Source organism: Pezoporus flaviventris, unplaced genomic scaffold, assembly GCF_033815535.1.
Source record: "Pezoporus flaviventris isolate CSIRO_AGI_PZ_B2104156 unplaced genomic scaffold, CSIRO_AGI_Pfla_v1 ptg000023l, whole genome shotgun sequence".
NCBI lineage: Eukaryota > Metazoa > Chordata > Aves > Psittaciformes > Psittacidae > Pezoporus > Pezoporus flaviventris.
The window spans coordinates 19,155,192-19,171,682 of NW_026892571.1; the positions used below are offsets into that span (position 1 = coordinate 19,155,192).

Here is a 16,491-nt window from a genome sequence, read left to right on the forward strand (position 1 = left end):
CACAGGAGAGCCTCACAGCGGATAATAAAGGCAGAATGAGCAAGAAAATGAACAAGACAAAATGAAGGCAATGGGAAAGAATGTAAGTCATGCTTAAAGAGCACCGTAGAAAATACAGTTCACTCAACCCACCAGGACACAAATATTTAATTGTACAGTAAATAACATATTTTTATTTGAAGAGAGGCCGTTTCAAGCCACATCTCACAAGCCAAGTGAATATAAACAGGCGTGCAGCACGGCTCGTACAGCCCCTGTGCCCTGCTGCCATGGGAGGGGGAAAGCAAAGAAACCCAGTCCCACTGACTCGGAACTGCTACTGGTTTCAGAGGGACATCTTTGTAGGGAAAGGGAATTCTGCCCTCTGGGAACCTGAGTGAGAAGCCACGGAGAAGCAGGATTGGGAAGGAGAAGGTTGTAGGGAGACAAGGTTCTTGGTGCTGACCCTCACCTGGGCTGTGCATCTCCACTGTGGGCACAGGCGGAGCAGTGATTCCTTCAGGACCTCCTGGTGCTGTTGTGGTGCCCTGTGTGCCCTTGCAGCAGGGAACAGATGAGCAGCTCTCCAGTCGCTTGGTGTTTTCAGTAGCAAAGGAAATTGCTCCCCATCATCAGTACTTTATCTGCTTGCTACAAGGGCACTTCCTCTGCAAACGCTGCTGTGAAAGTAAACACGGTGCAGAGATGGGGTTTCTACACCAAGGTGAACAGGAGGAGGTGGATCCGCTTACTGGCTCCTGCCTCAGCGCTGTGCCTGTGAGATGCTCTGTGCAGCGTGAGGACGCTTCACACCATAACCTTAAACAGGGAAAATACAGGCCTGGGAATGTAACTGAGATGAGGAGGGTGATGATGTTCTCCTGCTCCCACAGCTGCACCCCTCATTCGCAGCATGGGTCCCAATGTCTCCAAGAAGCACAGTGAAGGCACCAGGCAAAGGCACTGTGGGCATGGGCTGCAGTGGTGCTGGGGGGCTGCAGGGTCAGGCAGAAGGAGCTGCAGTGACCAGTTTGTCTGGGTTTCCAGGCAAAGCTGGGCTAGCTGGTGGGGATTTCCACAGGGCTTTGGAGATCCCATTCGGGGCTTGTGGAGGTATTTTCATCCAGGAAGGGCAGTGGCCTTGCTGTAATTGTGAAAATCAAAACGATTTGCACTCAGCCAAGAGCAGGGAGTTAATGTGAAGCTGGCACCAGAGCAAAAGGAGTGTGTGTGAAGGGTGGTCACCGAGAGCAACGGAGAGGAAACCCTCCATCCTGTTTCCAGGAGCAGGGACACAACATGGAGGGCTGGGACCACTGAACAGAACTGGGAGGAAATGACTATTTACATAGGGAGAGGCAGTGCTTACATCCCTCTGATGGGTTGTACCAGGGCTAATGCACAGCAGACATCCCTGGAAACCCTCCAAAAACGAAACGAGTTTGGTTTGGGAACTTCTGGTTCTAATTCCTGGAAACACAGCTTCAGCTCAATTTCACAGTGGTTTGTGACTTTTTTCCAGTGGTTATACAAATTTTGGGAAAACATTCCTCTCCTTGGAATTGTCTTGTGATAATATAACCCCACTTAAGTGGTCAGAGGTTTTGTATGGCTTCGAACCACCCCAGAAGGCGCCTGTGAGAGGTCATCCCCATCTGCCTCACACTCCCCAGCAGAGGGATCATTGGGAACTGTTTATCCATGGCCTATTGGCAGGTTTATTGCAGCCTGCCACTGTGCTCTGGCACACGAAGCAAGCGAGCCCACAGCATCCTTTGGGCTGGCGTTTGAGCTAGCTGCAGTGGCAGGGGCTTGGAGCTGGGTGAGCTTTACAGCCCCTTCTGGAACTCTATGGCTCTGGGCTTCCAGGTGCTCTCCATAAAGGGCTCATCCTCCTGCTGGGAGTGGGATCAGCTGCAGGGTGTCAGTGCTGCTGGGACATGGGGCTGAGCAGGGTTTAAATGCTCCTGCTCCAGCCAGTTCCAGCCTTTGGGAGAAGCTTTGCAGAGCCCTTCGTTGGGGTGGCTGTGCTGGGCTCACAGCCTGGCTGTAATGGTGTGTGCTGGGATTGCAGTGCCAAGACTTGCCTCCAGCCCCTGTGCAGCCAAAGGCAGGTACTGGTGGGCCCTGGAATGGGGCACATGGGTGTTTAGTGCAGGCGGTGACCAAAGGCTTCCTGGCATGGGTTTGGGGTCAGTGTAGGGGTTGTGGTTCTGCTACAGGCGCTCACCTGGTGAATGCTGTTGGGATGTACCCTGGCAGAGGGTCTATCTCTCTTAGGAGCACCGCTCATAGGGTCACAAGATGCTTGGCTTTAGTCCTCAAGAAATTTCCACCCTGGCCCCCATCCAAGCTGCTATTTGCTAGAAATCTGTCAAACCTCCAGTAGCAATGGTCCCGTTCCACTCGGCTGCGATCAGGGGAAGGAATGCTCCAAAGCTGTCAGGGAGTGACTGATTATCCTGGCTCTTGCCTCCCACCTTGGCCGAGGAACAGAGCTCCTGATATGGTCAGTGCTGCTTCCACCTTGGCCCTGCAGGAGAGCCTGGTACAGTCAAGAGATGCTTCACTGCCCAAGTCATTACACAGGGGCGAGGCCTGATGGGCACTCCTGTGGTGGAGTGACCCAGAGGTGTGGGGAGATGCAGCACCATAAATGTGTTACACTCCTGATGCTGTGGCTCTGCCAGACCTTGGTGTCCCCACATCCCTTCGTGGGCCCCGGCACCTCTGCTGTATCCAGCTCCGAGAAGCTGAGCAAGGCTTCTGCGTGGGGAACCTGCCAAGGAGCACAGGGCTGTGGGACCCCTCCAAACCAGAAGGGCTTGAAAGCTCTGTGCAAACAGCGGGAGCTGGGAACTGCTTTATGGGATCTGTGCAATGCTCGTTTCCTTGCCCAGCTACGTGGCCTGTGGTTCATCTGGCACAACCGGGGGCTCGAGGCTGCAGATCCAGCTGAATCTGATGCTTGGGCTGTGTGAGACTGTGATTTTAACCTGGCCAGTTCTAAGGGTGTCACTTACAAAGGAGAGCTAAGGAATGTACAGAGTCCTTGGCATTGATCTGAGTGAAGGTTTTCAAAGGAAATATGTGGGGTGCGTGTGATGGAAACTGACTTCCAAGTCAATTTTGGTAAATGCTAGGTATAAAAAAGGTGGGTTATGTCTCTGGCAGCTGACTGCTGCTATTCCATCTTCAAGGTGCACATCAGGGAGTCTTTCTTACATCCTACATCCCCCAGGGTCCTGTGCCTCCCTCTCCCCACCACAAACCCCTGTGTAACAAGCTGTGGAAGTGTTTTTCCACAGAGCATTACGAGAGCAAAGCTCCCGTGTAAAACATGGATAAAGGATAACATTTTGTGTTTGCAGAGGAAATGAGCAGCAGCTGCTTGGCTGGGCCCTGGAGGAGATTCTGCATTTCCCCCTGCCCCAAAAATGCGAGTAAGAACAGACAGAGCGCTTGGCCTTTCCTGACAATGGAACTTTGTTATCTCTATAATTACCCCAGTTATTCAAGTCCTTCTTCCATGAGCATCTTTGAAGATTTCCTCCCCCTTGGTTCAGTTACTGCTTTTCCACTGCAGCTTCCTGCGCTACAGCCGTTCCCGGGGCATGACTAATTTCACTTTTCCACTTAATTGAGAGCTTGTTCCTGACTTTGCCTTAGTGTGTTTGGCTGTAGCTCGGGCAGCCTCGTTGGTGCCTTGCCCCTGCCCCAAATGCACCTGTCAGCCCTTTTATTTTCTTCTAGGAAAAGCTTCCCGGGGAATTCGGACTTCAGTGACCAACGCTTCCCTTCAGAAACCTTTTCACTGCGGTGATGCAGTCCTGTAGGAATTTGTGTGCCTGCCAGTTTAATCCTTAACTTGAGCCCTTTGCTGGGGAAACCTACTGCTCCGAGCCTTTCTGGTTCCCACGAGGCGTTAGCTTAGATGCAAGAAAAGCCGTAGGTGAGGCCTGGGTTGCTCTCAGCCCACGTGTGGGGTTGCATAGGGGACCGGTATGTTTGCACTAGCTCTCATAGTGGATTTTTCTTTGCTCCACAGAATCCCTACAGAGGTGAGGCCTGGATGGAAAGGAGCTGGTGAAGCTCTGGGGCAGCACAGTGAAAAGCTAGGGGTGAAGGGCATAGTGAGGCTGGAAGCCCGCCCTTCACACAGGGGGAGAGGCAACCTGGACCATTAGCAAGGGAAGGGTGATCTGCAGTACCATTAACCTTGTCCTTGCCTGGAAGAAAATTATATATGCGAATACATGCATATAAGTAGTGAAGCTCCCTTATGTGTGTTCTACCTGCATCACGTGAAACGCCTCTAGATGTCCTAATTCCCTGACCCAGTAATTTCTTACCCTCATCTTTGTGTCTGAAGGACCATCACATCTCCAGAAGCTGTGACCACGCAGTCATTGTCTTCATGATGTGCAACACAGGGTAAATCATGCTGCAGATAACAGATAATAATGTAGTGCTTTGTTCTGCCTCGATATGTGTGCACAGTGCTGTTAACATTTACAGTGGGAATGGTGCTCTAAAATGAGATGGAGTAGGCTAAAATGAGATGGTCATTGTGGCTTGAATCAGAGGGGTTTGTGTGTCTGGTAACTGAGCTTCTGCAATCTCCCAGAGAAGGCATTACTCTTAACTTGTAAAACAGAGACATCATTTATTTTATGTGCAGCTCCTGGGCAGCGCAGTGTGAACACAGACCCAAGCATGATGATTCTAAAAGCTGCTTTTCTGTGGCTCTTCAGCATAAGGATCTCACGGTGCTTTTGATCGTCAGGCATGGATACCATCACGGCCAGCAAAGTAAGGGCAGACAAAGGAGACGCTGAGTGTAGAAGCCTGGCTCCAGTGCCTTGAGGATCCTTGTCCTAGAAACAAAAGTGAAAGCATAACATCAGGCTTGGAAAAGCCAAGGGGATTCCTGAGTATCCCTGTGCTGCGGGGAGGGTCCTGGCAGCAGGCTGGTTTAGGTTGCAAACGGCTGGCAGTCAGGGCAGGTCACAAAGCAGGGTGTGAGCCTTAACAACGTAGTAGAAGTAAAAGTAAGCTGCCATTGCACTTGGGGAAGGAGGAGGCAAACAGCACTCTGGAGAACTGTGCCGAGAATCAACGGAGTTGGGAACAGTGCCCTCCCCTGCAGCCTTATTCCTTATTCCCAGTGTGAATGGACTGGCCCAGTTAGCAGAACTGAGGGGCCAGGTGGCGGGTCAGGGTGTATACAGCTTCTCAGTCTCGGCTGGAGAGGACTGAAAGGGTTTTCCTTTATTTTTAACAAGGAATCAAGGCAAACAAAGCCCCTGAATCAGCTGAAAGCACAAGCACCAGCGAGCTCTCAAGCCCAAGGAGTGTTCCGGTTCTCACTGCACTTGAAAGCCAGGTCTTGGTTTATGTGCTCTGACACCTGCCAGGAGGATGAGAGGAGCCGGAGGCAGCTCCTTCTGGAGGCAGCTCCCCTCGGATGCGGTGCCTGGGGGCTTTGTGCTGGGATTCTGCTCCCAGATGCCCCCGGGAGGCACGTGCCAGGCGAGTGGCTTGGCAAAGGCAGTGCTGCGAGAGCTGCGTGTCCCGGGCACGTCTGAACGGGTGTGATGCTGCAGAGGGAGAGCAGGAGCCAATCAGCCTCAGATAGACACAGGCTTGCAGCAGTGCCAGTGACTGTAACGTGTTGTCTGCGGGGGAGAGGAACTGATTGCCCAAGGCCCAGGTACAGGCACCTGGAAGGAAAAGAGATGTGGAGATCATTGCTGCAAGGACACCGCAGACTGACTGATAGCATCTCACGTTGATACTTCCAGTCAAACCAAAACCAGCTTCCAAACCCAGATACCAAGCCTGTGGTGTCTGCGAAACCCAGGAAGACTTGGCAGCACAATGATGAGTATTGCAAAAATCTCACTGGAGGTGAGCAAGTGTAAGCTGGGAGCCAGAGGTTTCATGGGCTGGGAGCAGGGACCCTGGTCCAACTTGCAGTTTACATCAGGGAGATCTGCTCACATGTCACTGCTGTTCAGCGGCACCCATCTTATGGTTGTCTCACCCACCCCTGCAAATCTGATTCATGTGTGACTGCTGGAGGCACAACTCTGGAAGGAAAGGTACTGTTCCTCCATAAGATTATATATATCTGTATAAAGATCATGTCAGCTATATGTAAAACTCGTGAATGCTCAGTGGAGGGAGCACTCTTATGCTGAAGATGTCCCACAGCTTTTTGCTGCAGTCACATCTAAATATCCTAACAAAGAACATACCCAGAGCACATTTCCAGGCTGACACAGCTACACTGGAGAAGGGGAAGCTCATGGCATCTACTCTGGAGTTGTATTCACAGCTAACAAAAGGGCCAAGCTCAAGGATCTGATCTCCAGGAGGCTGTCAGTGCAATAGGTCAATATATGCCCTTTGGTTTACAACAGGGAATTCATGTACATCCACTGTGATGGTCTAATGTATTATCTACAACACTTTTTTGCTATATACAATGCTTCCTTTGTGTCTAGCTCAATAAAAAATCCTTGAGAGCAGGGAAGATGGAGTGTGATGTATAGTCACATAATAAATAGACCTTGAATATTGCTGCTTGAGGGCAATTCCAAGAAACCTCTCGCATAGCTCCTGGTTTGGCAGTCAAGATGCCCCTTGTAGTCTCCTGGGCTTTAAAGAAATGCATTAGTGTGCTCGAGTGTCTGGTGTTCAGAGACCAGATTAGTGGGTGCTTTCCCACCTTCCCTCCCCTGTAACACTGGTTCTGACTCCCACAAGCAGTGGGGATACTGCTGGGACTGGGATCACCCGTCAGGGGGGAGCCTCTGAAATCCCTGATGTGAGGCACTCTCAGGTTTCCGCTCCCTGGCAGGCACCGCAGTGCCTGTGTGTGGATGCCCACACTCGGCACCCACCGCAGCCTCCCCACGGGCATCTGTCGCTCTGAGGCTGTTGGAGATGGGGCTGTGACATGCCGGGAGCTGACACGGTGGCACAGTGCGGGGATGGGGCTGGTTCCCACCTCCCCTCCCGCTGTCACTCCGGCTCCTGCTTTACCTGGCTGGTCTCACTTAACTGGCAGGAAGCTTTCCAGGAGGAGAGGCGGCTTGCTCCTGCTTTGTTAGCGTTGACTAATGGTAGCCAGCGTGAGGATGGGGGCAGGAGAATGGAGGTGTGGGGACGCTGTGCTCAGAGCAGGGAGCTGATCCAGTTGAAGACTAGCTCTAAAAAATAATAACTTTCAAACAGACCTGCCTCATCCAGCTGCTGGTGTGAGCCACCAGATGTGATGCTGGTGTGAGGGAGAGCTGGGAAGGGCAGCTGGGGCTGACCTGAGCTGATGGCATTGCAGCCTCCCTCTTCCTCCTCTTGATCGTGGTTGGGGTGGCCCCTGCACCAGCCCTGTGGTTATTTGATCCCGGAGTGAACTGAACTAAGTTCCCTTTTTCCTTTTTTTTTTTTTTTTTCTTGTTTAATGCTGGATTAGTTTCCTGCTGACTTGGCTCCCTCGGTGAGAGAGCTGCGGGATGTGGGCTGGTGTCTGAGCAAAGGAGAAGGTGTTAAAGTGTGGTCAAGGTCAGGCTCAGGGGTGGGAGTGTGAGACTGTGGCAGCCGCAGCTTTCATCTGTTGAAGTCAGTGTGGACATGGCCTTGGGGACGTGTGGAGAAGTGCTCCTGGAGACCTGCAGGACAAGCTCTGCACCCATGGGAGTCAACGGGCAGGTTTCTGTGGTTTCCAGTGTTACTGGACCGCTATACAGAGCCCAATTGCCTGGGCTCCCTTGGAGCTGAGACAACCAACCCGCTTGAAAACATACATCAAAGCAGGCAAGGAAATAGCCAGGGATTGCAGAGGGATGCTATTAGCTACAGGTAGGAGGATGTGGAAGTTTGGGGGTTTTGTTTGCTTATTTTTTCCCTTCAGTAGTATTCTTTTACAGTTTGGATGCACAATGATAGGAAAACAGGGCTGGAGGATGTCCATGGCTGTTCCTCCCCACTGCCCTGCCCTGCTCTCACACTCAGTGCTCAAACACAAGGAGTGTATTCTGATTAATGCAGCCTAAGCAGGAAAAAGGGGAGATGACTCCATGATCTGGTGCATTAGTTGCTGCCTGCCCGAGGCCTCAGTTCCAGTTCTGTGTGCGGTATTTCAAGTGTGACAGAGCTTTGTCATGCTTCAATTCTGTCCTCGTCAGAAAATGACAGTCTGAACACTGTCACTTGCTGTGGTTCTGGGAAAGTGCTGAAAAAAAAAACAGTTTCCAGCCCCAAATATTCCAATCCTCCAAGGCAGTGTCCTACAAATCTACTTACAGGTTCTTCTGTATTAGCTGTAAGCGCTGGAATGCTTTTCTAACACGAACAATGGTGATGTAAAAGGATAAAGCCAAAATATGTGCTCCTGTGGCTTTGCACAGTGTAGAATTAAGCGGCGTAATCCAAATAACATCTAGTGCTTTTATAGGGCTGTATGCATATGGCATAAATGGCAGCTAATTAAACTTTATATCCTGCCTACAAGATAAGCATGTAATTAGTATTACATCCTTTTTTATAATTAGGAGGCCTCATCCAAAAACCGTGGCTCACAACCCATATTTGAAGGCAGTGACTCAGCCTGAATAAGGCTGTGGCGTGAAGATTGAGGAAATCGTGCTTTAGTGAGTAAAAAAAGCAGAGACAAAAGGTCGTGCTGGGATCAGGTTGGTGCGCCGGGACTCATCCGCTGGAAAACGCAGGCGGGTTAACTTTTACCATCGGGATGGGGCTGGGTCCCAACCCGTGTGTCAGCCCTACGGGAGGCTCCGCTCTGTGCGCGACCCCCGTCTCCCCCAGCCTGCAGGAGAGCATGAAGCTGGCACCGGCTCCGCGCCGCGTTTCACGGTTGGCTGGACAGGAATGCTGCCCCGTTCGATCCGGAGCGCGCAGGCGGTGCGGAGCAGGGCTCGTGTCGCGCCCTCCTCGCCAGTGTGTGAGCGGGGGTAAAGAGGGAATCCATTCAGCCGGGGATTATCCGCAAACGGGTCTGTTTGTCACAGCCTGGGCGGAGGGGCCACCGCGGGTTTGTACGTGCGGCGCCCGCGCCCGGGGGGCGGCTCACCCGGAGCTTGGCGCTGTCATTCATGCTGAGAAAGGGTTGTCTCGGATCCGTGGGGCCGGCACTGCTGGCCTCTCCCGCTCTACTTCCCATTAAGCACCATCCACCTTACGGCAGCCCGAGCCAAAACCACGATGAGGAGCAATCGCTTTTTGGGCTGCAGTTTGCTCCTGGAAGCTCGCGGCTGAGGGAAGGAGGTGACGAGGCAGCTGCTGCGCCCCGGCCAAATTCCTGGCGCGTTCCTGAGGGAGATGGGCTGCAGGGAGCAGCGGCTGGGTCTGTGCACGGCTGCACAGCGCGGTCCTACCGATCGATGCCCATCTCCCTTGCTGGGCTGGAGGCGACCCGCTCGCAGGGATGCAGAGGAGGGGGGCCACGGTCCCTCTGTGCCAGCGCCCTCCGCCACCGGCCGTGCCGGGGGATTAAGGGTTTAATTCTCAACTCACGCTGCTAAACCCGCAGGGAATAATCCCCGCACGGGTGCTCAGCGGCACCGCGGGGAGGCCGGGCCCGGGTCCGGCCAGGGCGGCTCTGCTGCAGGCCGCGGGGCCGGTTTACACAGAGCCCGGGACGGGACGGGACGGGGCGGCCCGCGGGGAGCGGGCTGAGAGCCGCGGCCCTGCAGTGACCCCGCCGCGCTCCCGGTGACGCGGGCGGGGCAGGGCCGGGGCTCACCCACGACACCGCCCCGGGCGCGGGGTGCTCGGGCCGGTCTCTCCCGCACGCCCGCAGCTGATTGGCTCAGAGAGAGGGAGAGGCGGGGCTCGCCTGGAAGGTTAAAGGCGGAGCGTCTACGCAGTGCCCGCCCATTGGCTGGAGGTAGGCGCGCGGGCGGGCAGCGGTGTGCGGGCCCTGCCCGGGCGGCGGCAGCGGCAGCGGCAGCAGCGGCTCCAGCGGCAGCTCCGGCCCCGCCGCGTCCCCGCGCTCCGCCCGCACAGTCCCGCACGGCCCGCACGGCCCGGCCCCGCTCGGCTCGGCTCGGCCCTGCACGGCTCAGCACGGCTCGCCCCAGCACGGCCGCTCCCGGGGCGCCACCGCGGCGGCAGCAGCTCCGCGGAGGGGCGGGCTCCCGAGCGTTGGGGCTTTAAAAAAACGTTAAATTTTCGGGTTTTGGGGCTAATTGTTTAAACCTGGTGTTCTCGGCCGCGGGCAGCATGGGGCTGCCGGCGCTGGAGTTCAGCGAGTGCTGCCTGGACAGCCCCCAGTTCCGGGAGCGGCTCCGCTCCCACGAGGCCGAGCTGGAGAAGACCAACAAGTTCATCAAGGAGCTCATCAAGGATGGGAAGTCGCTCGTCGCCGCCCTCAAGAGTAAGTGAGGGGCCGGGGGTGGCTCTGCCGGGGCCCCGAGCGCTCCTGCGGCCCGGCCCGGCCCAGCGCAGCCCGGCCGGCCCGCTCTGACCTGCCTGCTCTGTGGTCTCCGGGTCCATCGGGGACCACCTGCTCCCGTCCCCTTTCCCCGGCCCTGTGTTCCTCTGTTCCTCTGGCTGGTCCGGTGGGATAGGCCTCGTCCCGGCCCATCGGGATATGCATGGTCCCGGTCCATTGGGATGTGCCAGGTTGTGGTCTACTGGGACGTACCCGGTCCCGGTCCTGGTCCACCAGGATGTCCCTGTCCCCGGTCCATTAGGACGTTTATGGCCCAGCAGGTCCCAATTCTAGGCCCTGAAGGGGTTGTGCTCTTTGAGGATGCTTTGGCTGGGCTGGTGGGTAGGTGCTGTGTCCTCCTGCTTGCCCTTTGTCCCCTCTCTGTTCAGGGTGGGGGACACCCAGTTCCCTTTTCTGGGCTCTGCCCGAGCTGCCCTCACTGGTGCCATCCCCAACGTGTGTGTTGTTGTGTGTGGGAGCTGCAGGCTGGGGGGCAAAGCTGCGTGCCACTGGTTTGGGGCGGGAGCGGTGGGGGGATGGACACTATGGGTCCGGGGCCAGGGAGACCCTTGTCTGTGGCTGGCAGCATCCCTGTCCCCCTCAGTCCCGGCTGCTGCCCTCATGGTGGGGCTGGGGACATATTTGCATGGCCACCCCCTTGCCAGCGTTAGGTGGGCTGCTCCCCGAGGCTCTATTCCTGCTGTTCCCACCCCCACGGAGTTATTTGGGGATTTTCCTTTAAGTGTGTTTGGCTCAAATCTCGGCTCACTTTCCTGGTCTGTTTTGACTACTGAGGCCTTGTGAGTTGTCACTTGCTGAGACAAACTTGCTCTCCCGCTGTGGGGTGGGAGAGAGACACATCCACACAAACCTGCCCCGCGGAGCCCCCGTGGCATTGCCCGTGACACACCAGCCTGGCCTTGGGGACATGGCACAGTTATTGTGGGAGCTGGTAGCAGTGTCACCCCTGGAGTGCACAGGCAGGTGATGCTAAGCCCACCAGTCCTTCCAATCCCAGCCAAAGGGCAGCCATGGGGCTGATCCCTGCTTCCCCATCAGCTCTCACACTGAGCCCCTTGGCTGCAGTTCCCCTGGGCTGGAGTAGCAGCTGGTAACATCTGGATTACAGGGACCCCCATTGTGCCAATTCTTGGCATTCTGGGTTCATAAAACCCAACCCAACAGCTGTTGGTGTGTCTGTGGCTCTGCAGGTCTGAGCTGTCTTCTGCTGCTGTGTTTGCCTGTTGAGCTGAAGGCAGCCTGTGCCTGGAGCGTTCATTTTGTCACGCAACAAATCCTACAGCATTGTTCTTCACTGAAAATACATTTGAGGAGCTAACTGGTGGGTCCCAGGGGTGCTCATCTCTGGTCTTAGTCATTGGGTACATTTAGTGAGTCTCTGGGTAGGTGCTGGCTGTGCCTTTGCCCCGTCGTGCTGCAGGACAGGTATTTTTGAGTGTTCTGAACTGTGTGTGCTCGTGGCTGCCCGTGGGCTCCTGTCCCACTGGCCGTGGCTGTGCTGCTCAGCCCCCGGGCAGGAAGAATGCTCGCCGGCCTCCGGAGATAAGGATGTTTTTATGGCTGAATTGTTTTGGAGCCGCTATTGAATGTGTTCCTGGATTAGACCTTAATTCCTGTGCAGGGCTGGCGTGTGTGGCACTGATGCCCAGGCTGTGGTCTGTAGGGGCATGAATAGTGATGATTTTGCTGGAGTGTTAATCAGTGCCCGAGCACAGGCGCTGCCTGGGCTCATGGCCACATCCCGTGTGTGTGGCTGCAGGTGCGGTGGGATTCTCCCCTCAAATGTGGTCTGCAGGGTGCTCTGGGAGAAGGTTTGGGGCCATGGGGCAGGGGCCTGTGGGTGAGCATCCATTCCCTGCTGTGATGCTCAGCTGCTCTGTGCATCCTTTTCCTGCTGTAAGAGTGACTTCACCACCCGTGCAGCTGCTGGAGAGCCATGATGCCTCTGACTTCTCCCACAGGCATGGGACAGGATCTGTCCCAGCTCTTCCCACGTGTGTTATCCTCGGTGTGCGGTGGGTCTGAGTTCTGGCCATGTTCTGTGAGCTATTACAGACCCTCCTGACACCCGTTAGCATGGATGAAGTTGCTCTCTGGTGGAGAGCTGCTGCGAGTGTCATTCCTGGGTTGGCACTGCTGTGACCCGGTGCAGTGGTACCTGATGGCCGTTCCCAGCAATAACCAGGTTCTCCCTTCTCTTACCCACCTTTTATTTTGTCTCCAAGGGTTCATCTCCCCGTGGCTGGGCAGGGTGGCCCTATCTCACCAGCATTGCCTCGATGTGTGCTCCTTGGCCACTGTGCAGGGCTCATGGATGTGGGGCCGGGCAGGTCCATGCAGCAGCAAACCCCTGGTAGCAGTGTGCAGCCCCTGGTGTGAGGGCCTCGGAGGTGTCTCAGCTCTTGGCACAGTGACCCAGCCTGCGACTGGTTATGTGGAGCCTTGGCAATATCCTCTCTCATTTTCCTTCCTCTTGCGTTCTCTGCTGAATGTTTCACATCCTCTTTGTTGTAAGACAGGCGCGAGGGGAACGTAACTCTTTGTGTATCGCCAAGGAACGAGGTGGAGGGGTGGCTCGGATGGGGCTTCTGTTCCCTGCTGCCCTGCTTAGCTCCTTGCAGCCTCTGTGCCGCTGGAATTCACATTCAGCAGGTTGAAAAGAATCCTCATTTGCTGAAGGGCTGGTTTTGATGAACATCCTCTGATGCCGAGGGCATCTCTGGAGTGTGTGTGTATATATATATATATGTATATACATAGATACTGTTGGGTTTTCCCCCCCAGAGAGTATCTGTGCCTGTTTCTATTGTCTCCCTTTGCTGCTTGGCTGGTATTAGGAGTGACCTGGTTTTCAGCAAAACGTGTCCCTCTTCCTCCCTCATACATAAATTATTCAGAAACTTTTGCAAATGCAGAGACCTCAAGTGAGACATAAATAATGAACTTGAATCCTGGATGCTGTGAAACTTGTTCTGCAGTGAAGGAGTTTTGGTGACCATGGGTATGGGGGCTGCTGAAGCATTTTGTCTCTTTGCATGTCCCCTGTGCTGGTGAATGGGGCTGTGTCCCAGGGTGGCAGCTGCCCACGTGCCAGCATCACCTCCAGCCCCTCTGCTTTGATGGAGAGGGATATAGAATCATGGAATGGTTTGTGTTGGAAGGGACCTTAAAGCTCCTCCATTTCCAACCCCTGCCACGGGCAGGGACCCCTTCCACTAGAGCAGCTTGCTCCAAGCCCCTGTGTCCAACCTGGCCTTGAGCACTGCCAGGGATGGGGCAGCCACAGCTTCTCTGGGCACCCTGTGCCAATGCATCGAGCCTGGTCACCAAGGTGATGCAGAGATTCTTTGCATCTCGCTTTGGAATGCGAGCAGCACATGTGAGGACGGAGGATGTGGGGGTGCAGGCGGCTGGCAGCCATCGCCTCCCCCGTGCTGCTGCGGGGGGCTGAGTGCGGGCACCTTCCTCATCTTCCTCCTCCTCCTTCCCACAGGTGCCGTGTCCCGGTGCTGGTGTCCCTGCTGCTGCCGTCTCCTGGGGCGCTGGGGCTGCAGCCGGTGCCCTGCCACGTTTCTGCTCTCAGTTTGCTTTGCTTCTTCCTCCAGCTCCCAAGCTCTAATTTGAAGCCTCCGAACCCGTCCCCGCCCCAGCGCAGGCTGCAATTTGCACGGCAGGGCTGGGCCTGGGCTCTGCAAACCCCCTCCAGTGAGGGTGCCCGTGGCCGGTATTCCCATGGGAAGGGCAGAGGTGTCCATGCTCCCAAAGGGTGCGCTCGGGCCCATTTGGGGTGTGGGATCGTTTTTCCTCTGGGTGTTTTTGGCTGGGTTATCGCAGGGCTGTGGCTGGCAGTGAGGAGGGGCAGAGCTGAAGGGGAGTACAGGGAAGGGGTGATGCTGAGGTGGACCTGGGCCCTTTGGCAGTGGGGAGCTCATCCAGCATCCTGGGGCATGTGCTGCAGCACTGGCTGCAGGTGTTGTGCCTGCTGTGTCCTCCACCAGTGTGCCCATTCTGGCTGGGTGACAGCAGGAGGGATTGGCTGTGGGGTTTTCCTGGGACACATCCCACTTCATGGCTGTGTGCAGCTTACAAAGCGAAGTGGGGTGTGTGCATAGCTCCTGGTGGTGCCATCCTTGTACTGGGCTCTGCCCATGGACTGCACGCTCTAGGATGTGCTTGCACATGGATTCTGTTCCACATCTCAGTGGTCTCTTGCTGAAACCGAGCCTTGATGCCGTGTCTCTGCCCATGGCTGCGCCAGGCCTGGGTTTGGCACCGTCTCCGCAGCTCGCTTGGAAGCAAAAGTGAAACCTCTGTGTGATGTTTAACCTGAGCACTCAATTCCCTTTTGATACAAACAAGGCTTGGGTTAGTGATGAGGAAATGTTTGGCCAATGCCTTCGCTTGCCCTCTGCCCCAGCCGCTGCTGCCTTTCCCTGCCTGCTCCGTGCACGCTCGGTCCCCCGGGAGCAGCACCCAGCCGGGGTGTGCTGATCGCTAACACAGTGGAATGTCCCTGTTTGCCTCGCCGGGGTGTGTTGGAGGAAGAGCCATGTCTGGGGCTGCTTCCTCACCAGAGCTGTCTGGGGTTGCAGGTCCTTGTGCTGCAGGCACCCATCAGTGCTCGGGGGAGAAATGTGAAGCTCTTGGATCATCTCCATCCTTTTGCCCTTCTGGTCCCTGGAGAAAGGCAGTAACAGCCCAAACCTTCCCCTTGCCTGTCCACAGAGCAGAGGAGGGGATGAGGTATGGAGGCTTAGGTCTGCCCTTGCCAGGAATGGCCCTTATTTGTGCAGGTGTAAACGTTAACAGAGGCTGTATTGAAGGCTTGGCCTTGGAGGAGGAACAATGTGCTTTCTGGAGGGTGCAAAATACAAATGAACCCATTAGGTTGCGGTGGCTGCTTGCGTTCAGTTCTGCTCTGGTTGTGCTATGAGAAGCGGTGTTTGGTGCTGCCGTGGAGCACTCGGTGCTGGATGGCACAGCCAGGCTGCCCCTGTGGCCACCGTGGGCTCTGCTGTGGCCAGCCAAGCAAACCACAGGGCTCATCTTGCGGTAAAGCACGTGGGTTTGAGGTTTGGTTGTTTCCTGGCTTTGTTCACCCAGCAAAGGTGTAAGGTGGCTCCCCCCCGTCAGGGTGTGTTTCCCCCCCTCCTTTTGGAGGGCCATAGGAAATGTTTGATGTGGTGTGGGGAATACTTTGTGCTATGGAAGGGGTACATGGGTACAGCTCAGTCAGTCCTGTGCCAGCAGGGCTGAAGGCAAAGAGGACTTCCTCCTCCTTTGCATGACTTGTGTGACTTGTGCAGTCACATAGTTAAAAGCTTGTCTGGTATTTCATTCAAACGAGGGTAGTACAAATGATAATGCTCTGCTTTATTTTCAGCACAAGCTGAAAGCTCCTCCTCTTCCTCTTCAGTGAAAACTCGCAACAGGAATGTATTCCTGCCTGGGAGATGCTCTTTGGTTTTGATGGAGGGTCTCAACAATGAGCCTACCCTGCATGGCTCAGCCTGATTGTGAGAAGAAAAACTCGCCCTGCTGGGGTGGTGCAGTGGTTTACTCATGTGCATGGTCATGATCTGCACAGGAGGTTCCTCATGACATCCCCAGGGATCATTCACCCATCTCCCTGGGGTCTCCTGTGTCCCTCCACACACAGCCACGACCCCTTGGTGCTAGTGTGTTTGGGGACTCATGGAGTGAGCTCCTCGAGTCCTGTACCAGCCACTACACTGGAGCTCCGCATGAGCTGCTCTCTGTGGCTGGATGCAGCTCTTGGCAGCGCTGAAGAGGGAAGCTGGTGAGCAGAAGGGTTTGGGCGTGCAGGAGAGCCTGTGTTCCTGATTGCATCTTTCAGATTATGCTGGCAGAAGGCTCATTAACAGGGCTTGGAGAGCTTTTTAATTGGGAGCGTGCCACAGAGCACCTCTGGGCACATGTCCCGACACACTGGTGTGGTGGTGGTGTCTGGAGATGCTGGCTCTGTGCATGCTGCTGCCCGGCTGTGGCACTGCCACTGAGCGGGTACCAAT

At 55.4% G+C, this 16,491-nt stretch overlaps 1 protein-coding gene across 4 annotated transcripts in view; it reads left to right on the forward strand.

Moving 5' to 3' along the window:
* The first annotated feature begins 10,219 nt into the window (after positions 1-10,219).
* Positions 10,220-16,491, forward strand: part of ARHGAP26 (Rho GTPase activating protein 26) — a 115,759-nt gene continuing 109,487 nt past the window's right edge. For all 4 annotated transcript variants that reach the window (XM_061457129.1, XM_061457130.1, XM_061457131.1 and 1 more), the window contains exon 1: positions 10,220-10,381. In XM_061457129.1, the coding sequence (XP_061313113.1) occupies positions 10,228-10,381 (154 nt within the window). In that variant the 5' untranslated portion in view covers positions 10,220-10,227. The remainder of the gene's footprint in view (positions 10,382-16,491) is intronic.